The sequence below is a fragment of the Petaurus breviceps genome, unplaced genomic scaffold (assembly GCF_028583685.1).
Source record: "Petaurus breviceps papuanus isolate PSGF00001 unplaced genomic scaffold, PetGlider_PUasm1.0 221, whole genome shotgun sequence".
Taxonomy (NCBI): domain Eukaryota; kingdom Metazoa; phylum Chordata; class Mammalia; order Diprotodontia; family Petauridae; genus Petaurus; species Petaurus breviceps.
The window spans coordinates 1679758-1687217 of NW_027185877.1; the positions used below are offsets into that span (position 1 = coordinate 1679758).

General features: G+C 37.7%; 1 protein-coding gene across 3 annotated transcripts in view; it reads right to left on the reverse strand.

The window, feature by feature from the left end:
- ACSS3 (acyl-CoA synthetase short chain family member 3) overlaps nt 1-7460 on the reverse strand; it is a 235300-nt gene that overhangs the window by 193986 nt on the left and 33854 nt on the right. Inside the window, exon 1 of one of the 3 annotated variants that reach the window (XM_069094790.1) lies at nt 3743-3863. The exons of the other annotated variants lie outside the window; for them this stretch is intronic. Coding sequence (XP_068950891.1) covers nt 3743-3834 — 92 coding nt within the window. The 5' untranslated portion in view covers nt 3835-3863. Of the gene's footprint in view, nt 1-3742; nt 3864-7460 lie in introns of those variants that run through there. 3 annotated transcript variants of the gene reach the window in all.

Sequence of the window (7460 nt, forward strand, 5' to 3'; positions counted from 1 at the left end):
TGTACTTTGTGTCCCTTAAGGAGAAAAACTCCTTAAGGATGACTAAATTAAGGACTTACTAAATGATTGTACTTTGTTTAAAACTATGTAGCCACTTGGGTGAAAACTATGTGGCAATTTTAGTGAAAGCTTTTTATGCTATGACATTGTGAATACTATACTTTGATTTCTGTGAATGTTTTGCTTTAATTTACTGCTGAATAAATAGAGTTCACTATACTGTGTGATCAGAACCTTGAAGCAGGTCACAGCAGCAGTCCTCTGGAAAGCTGTTTGTGCTTGACTTTATACTTTTGTACCTGTTCAGTTTGAAACGTCTCCCTTTATGCACTGTATCTTTCTAGCCAAACCAGACCACTAGCCATTCCAAGAGCTACACACCATCTTGTGTCTGTGCATTTGTACAAGCTATTCCTCAAGGCCTGTAAAATTCTCCATCTTTACCTTTGCCTCTCAAGCATTTTTATGCTTCAGAGCTCAGCTCTGGTACCACCTCCCTATTAAACCTCTGCAATTTTTCCAGTTGTGAAGATGGACTCTCCCTCTTCTTATCCCCTTTTCTCTTCCTCCTTTCTCCATTCAAACTACTTTGAATTTACTCAGATATATCAATATTATATACCTGTCCTCTACCACTTGTAGAAAGAAAAAAACTCTTCAAGAATACAGATTGTTCCTATCCTCAAAGACTTTACTGTCTAGAAAGGGAAAATAAGGCAAAATAAGTATATGAGACTGTGATATATGGAAGGGGTGGGGAAAGACTCGATGACTTTCCAGTTTAAAAAATAAAAGGGAGATTAGGGACTATATCACTTGGTATTTCTATCCCCAGTTCCAGGCTTGGTACCTTGAGGAAAACGGGTACTTAACCTGTGAAACTGAATGGTAATTCACTCAGAAGATGTGATTATTCAATATTGGTAAAGATTGCAGAATTCATAGCCAAACTAGACAAGCCTTAAAGAAGTTGCCCATTCAGTTTATTTTACAAATGAGGAAACTGAGACCAAGAGAGTAGAAAGTTCCAACCTGGTTTCCGAGAAGCTTTTTGAGGGAGTATGGGAAGTATTTTGTAAATGACTTTATTAACTTATTGAAATATACCAAAAGTTGTAGCATTTCGGGGGTGGGGGGAAGAACCTACAGATTGCAGAGAGCATTGAGGAGATGGAAGCAAGGCTGGAAAGGGAGAAAATGAGGACAACTAAGAACTTTGAAAGATATGGTTGAAAGAATAATAGCTGACCAAAAACTAACATATGAAGTTTAGATAAAAAACCTTTTTTTTTGATAGAGGACTAGAAAAAAAAGATCAGTGACTATGATCCAGAGAAAAATGAACTGACTGATTTCTACAATGACCAGAAACTGTGAATTGGTTTTAAAAAAACAAAGATGTTGCATAATTTTTTTCAGTGTATTCTGGGAGAAGCAGGCCTGGTTCTTTGCATTTAAAACAATTTATCACTGTGAATCAAGGTTCTCAGACCTGTTCTCAATCAAATCCCAAACAATTCAACTAAACACTACAGGCAGATGTCTCTTTGAGAAAACAAACCAAAAATAAACCTGTTGATTGACAATAAATAGAATCCCATCTGACTGTTCTGATAAACATTTGACACCTTTATGATATTTTTAGTATCACATATTGAATAAAGTTTGATCTTTGAAAAATTCACCATCTTTGTTTCTTATACATGGTAAACTCTAGAACTGATCAGCTTTAATATTGAACAGTAAAAAAGGCAACTAGATGGCACTCTAGTGAATAGAGTACTGAAATTAATGTCAGAAAGGCCTGAGTTCAAATCCAGATTCAGATACTTACTAGCTATATGACCTTGGGCAAGTCATTTAACCCATCTGACTCAGTTTTCTCATCTGTAAAATGGGGATCATAATAGGACTCACCTACCAGGGTTGTTGTGAGGATCTAATGAGATAATAATTTTAAGGACTTAGTACAGTGCCTGGTGTATAGTGTCATATAAATGTTACCTATTCTTACCATTATTTATCTGTTATTATTATCATTATTATTAGTGGGGAATGAGGAATGAAAAATATTGTGATGTCCCACTTTAGAGGCAATGTAAATTCCTCAAGGTCACACAAGTAGTAAGAACAAGATTCAAAAAGAGGTTCTCCTTCTCCAACCCCAGAGTTCTTCACATTATACCTAAAGCAAAGGAAACCTAGTTACATGTGACTTAAAACGTTTCTTCTTTCACTGAAATCATCAAACTGAACTAGGACATTAGAATAAGGATACAAGAGCATTAAGGAAGCCTGACATTGGAAAAATCCAGATTTACAAAGGGATTCATATTATATTCCTTTAAACAGCCAGGTCCCCTAAGGCACTTAAATATGATTCAATTTACACACATTTTAGGATCATGTATAATAGCTCTTTAGTTGGAATTCTTCCAAGCTGGCAGTGTTCTGTGAGAGACAGAGGGTATACGTGTTGGGCCTGCCCCACCCAACATGGACATATGTCTAATAAATACAGGTCTTCTTCTTCTTGTTCTTGTTTTTCCCTAAGTATTTATTCATTCATTTTAGGTAAAGAAGAGGACTATGACCTTATTTAACCTTCATGAAGTCAGGAGAATGAGACACCAAGAAGAAAGAAGTGGTTTCCAAGGAGCTATTTTTTTTTATCAGAAGCCCTATTTGGTCTATAATTGAAAACACAATGTACAAGCTGAAATATGCTACCCTAAAATGCTTCTTCCCTTTAAAAAGTCTCTAATATAGCAGAAGCAAGTAACTATACCTGAAAAATATTTAAAATTTCAGTTTCTTCTGTCCAGATTAACTGCCCTGACTATAAGGTCTATGAAGGCAAGAAATGTTTCACCATTATCTTTGCTTTTCCCAACACTCAAATAATTGCCTTGCACACACTAGACACTTGTTCAGTTGTGTCCAACTCTTTATGACCTCTTTCGGGGATTTTTCTTGACAAAGATATTGTATTGGTTTGCCATTTCCTTCTCCAGCTCATTTTACAGATGAGGAAACTGGGACAAACCGGGTTAAGTGCCTTGCCCAGAGTAACACAGCTAGTAAGAGTCTGAGGTCGGATTTGAACTCAGGTTTTCCTGACTCCAGGCCTTGAGTTCTAGCCACCATATCATCTAGTTGCCCATAGTGACACTAACTGGTGCCTATTGATTGACCTTATCTAGGGCAAGGTCTAATCCATGGGCCACAAAATAATACTTATGTGAAGAGTTCAAGTACATGCAGATCAATACTCTAGGTGGAGACACCAGTAATAGAAATGTGATGATTTGGATTGGACCATCACGACACATGTAGATAGAAATTTTTTGTTTTAATCCCCTTGGTTAGCAAATACAAAATCAAAGTCTCATTAGCCAAGGTTTTTACTCTGTTCCCTTGAAAAGTTGGCAGATAATGATTTTTTGTCAATGATTGGAGGACGATAGTGGTTCCCCTTCAGTCAAACCGAACTTCTTGTAAAAGAACTCAGGTTTTTTATTTTGTTTTTTAAATGCTTTCTATATTTGTGAGCAAAGCAAAAAAAAATCAGAGGGAACTGAGAACTCCTCAAACTCATCAGGCATGGTTGGGAGACTATATCCTTTGTGCAAAATGTTGATTTTATTTTCAACCTGAGATTCTGTATGCTTGAGATCAAGTTTCGAAGATAATTCCGACCAAAGCAATGAGCTCATTCCTGGCTGCACATTTGTTATCTCACCATTGTTGTGATACATCTGGGTCAGTGGATTCTCTGGCCAGCAAAGAAGGGTGAACAGCTTTAAGAATGACTGATTTAGAGAAATCTTCCATTAGCAGAACTGGAGAGGAGCCAGCAACTACAGCCACTCCTCTAATTTGGAGATTCTAGGGAACAAAAGATCTCTATTAAAGTCCTCTGGTGGCACATTCAGGCATACTTTACCAAGCTGGAAATGTTTCAGATATGGGCCAGGTGACAAAAGGCATATCACCTGAGGACACATCTAGCTAAATTCAAAAGAGGTTTATCACCAGTTTAACTACAAGGTAATGGGTTTGGGTTTTTTATTTTGTTTTTCTTAGCTCTAACAACTGCCCATGACTACCTTTGCAAGGCATCTCAGTAAGGGAAGTACCCACATCAAACAGGTCACAGGTTCTGGAAATATTAAGGGAAAAATAAATAAACTACTATCTCATTTTTTTCCTGTTCTGGAACTCTGACTTCATTAGGACAAGGAAAGGTGTGATGAAGAAACCCCTCTCCTAATGATTATCTATAACTACTCTGAAACTTAGAATCTAAAAGTATGTCACTCCCTATCTGACATCCTGAGCTTCAGACAAGATGGGTTTCTTTCTGTTCCTCAAATGGGATACTCCATCTCCCATCTCCATACCTTTCCCCTGGCCATACCCTCCTCACCTTCTCCACAAAGAATCCTTCTTTCTTCAAGTCAAACCTCAAGAATTACCTTCTTCATCAATTACCACCTTCATCCTAATCCCTCTCTTAGGGTACTCCCTATGGAATTACTTGTATTTATTTGTATTATCTGTGTGTTTATTGTGTATATACCCATATACTTATTATCTCTTGCATTCAAAAGCAAAGTCCTGGACACCATTTTATTCTTGATATTAGTATCCCCAGCACCGAGAACAGAATGATTAACAGATAGCAATCACTTAATAAATTTGTTCATGGAAAGTTGCCTGGGCCACCAAATTCACAGAGTCGCCATGTATAAAAAGCAGGTCTTTCTTCCCGAGTCTGAGGCTGATCATCTATCTATTACCACTATATGATAAATAATACTTAGTTCCTCCTCTTGCAAAAAAAATCTTGGTCTTAGTCATTGCTATCAGAGTAGACTTATCAGGTGTTTCTTGTAGCACACAGATGATACAAAGGAAACCCCACTGGGTCTAGAGTTAGGAAAAAAAAGAAATTCAAATCTAGCCTGAGACTTTTAATAGTAATAATGATAGCTAACATTTTATGTTGTGCTATATGCCAAACACTATTCTAAATGTTTTACAAATATTATCTCATTTTATCCTCACAGCAACACCAGTGAGTAGATGCTAGTATTATTCTGATTTTACAGATGAGGAAACTGAGACAGAAGCTAAGTGACTTGTCCAAGGTGTCACAAGTAGTAAGTGGCTGGACAGGAACTCAAACACCGGTCCTTAGACCCTCAATTTCCACTGGAAAGGCACCTTTGATAAAATATCTGTTGTGACACAGCCCGTCTTGTGATTCTGTGCTGACATAAGAAAAGGATTCATTGTTTCAGTGCTATTACTGTCTTCTCAGGTTTCCTTTTCACGTGTCGTATCTCAAGAACTATTTTCTTCTAACAGGAAAATTTTAAAAAAAAGAAGACAAGACAAGCAGAAGCACTTGATGTCTCCCTACTGAGGGGAACTAAGACAGTCATATGTCAGCCTGGCAGATGTAACAGGGAACTACACTGTCTAAGCAAGGCGTGGATCTGAGGTATGACAGAGAACTCCCTGGAACCTGTTAAACCCAATGACCACTCTTCTTTTCCAAGGACTCACCTCGGGGCAGATGATATCAACAGTAGCAATGTAGAAAGCCTTCCTAGGGATTATGAAGTCTGGGACAAGAAAGGCTTAGAGACTTAAGTGGTGTGTTCATCATGGCTACTGATTGAAGGTAGGTGCTTGAGAGGAGGAAAATAAATGTATGTGAGAAATGAACAGTTGGTTAAGATGGATTTGTATTCCTGTATGACAGCTTAAGATGGAGGATGATGGGCTCTTGACTCAAAGTGAAGTAGAACTCAAGAGGGTGACTAAAAACTGCATTAGCCTTATTCTTAAGGCTTTAAATTGAAAATAGATGAAATAGGGAGAAACAGCCCATATTATATACTCACCTGCCTACCCAGATACTATATTGTAAGCAGTAGATACAACACAGGGAAAAATAGAAATGACAAGGCACGAATAGGAAACAGTATCTAAGAATTAGAGGTAATACCGTCTTTGACCCAGAATACCACTCTTAGGACCCTAGAGAGATCAAAGAAGGAGGAAAAATAAAAATAAAAAAATGTAAGAGTTTGTCATAGTGGCAATGGGTGATGGCAATGGATGGGGATCTAATCTCCCATCAATTGGGGAGTGGCTGAACAAATTATAGCATATGAAGGTAATGGAATTTTAATGTTCCATAAGAAACACAAAAATGATGGTTTAAAAAAATCCAGGAATACCTATATGAAAAAATGTTGTAGGTGTTCATTCTTCTTTCTCAAAGAGGATCAATGGCATCACAAGGGTGACATCTTGACTTGCAAGTGAATTGGATTTAAGTGAGGCAGGGCTATGCAAAGTCATCAGTCTCACTCTCTCCTCCAGGGTCATGGGAGTCCAATGGCAAAACAAAAGTCACGTGGTGATGGCCCAACATGAAAAAATGTCAAGTGAAATGAGCAGAACTAGGAAAACAATTGTAACAACAATGCAAAGACTGCTATGATCAACATAATTTTCAACCATGATTCCAGAGGTCTAATGATGAAGAATGGAGTTTTGCTAAAACTAGAGTGATCAAGAACACCAACTGACACACAAAAATAATTATTACAATTTTACTTTGAAAATAAAATATTTCACTGTATCTCAACTTTCTTTGCTTTGTGGATAAAAAATGTCCACTGCCAATTGACACAGCATGGTCCTTTGAGGTATTCTTAGATCTCAGTCCTCCTGTTAAATGGAGCTCCAAAGAAATAAAGGTTGAATCTCTAGATCTGGGAATTCTCTGCTGAGATCTGATGACTAAAGTTGAGAGCAAAAGTGAGATCAAGGGAGAGAGTATCTAGAACAGAAAAGAGTATGAAGAATTGGGGGACCTCACACTTAGGGATAGAAGGGGGAAGCTGATTAACTAGCAAAGGTCAGGGAGAAAGAAGTCAGGCAAGAACTAGAATAAGAAGAAAACAGAATCTCACACACACATACACACACACCCCTAAGAGGAGTGGACAGTCAAGCAATACCTAAAGGTCAAGAAGGTTTTAGCAATTAAGAGTTTACTGATGACTTCTCAGATCACTTTCATTAAGAGAATGTAAACTCTGGGAGGGCACTTTTTTCTGTGTATCCCCAGCATAAAACAAGGTTTTTATTAAGTGATTCAGAGACAGACTGTAGAGGGTAAAGGAGAAAATGAATTGTGAGAACGTAGAATCAGTAAACACATACTACCAGTTAAGATTTTAGCCACAGAGGGCACAGGATAATAAAATAAATAGAAACTTTTTTTTAGGGTAGGGAAAATCTGAAATAAAACTTCATGATCAGGGTGGCTAGATGGTGCAGTGAATAGAGCACCGGCCCTGGAGTCAGAAGGACCTGGATTTGGATCTGGTCTCAGACACTTCACACACACACACACACACACACACACACACACA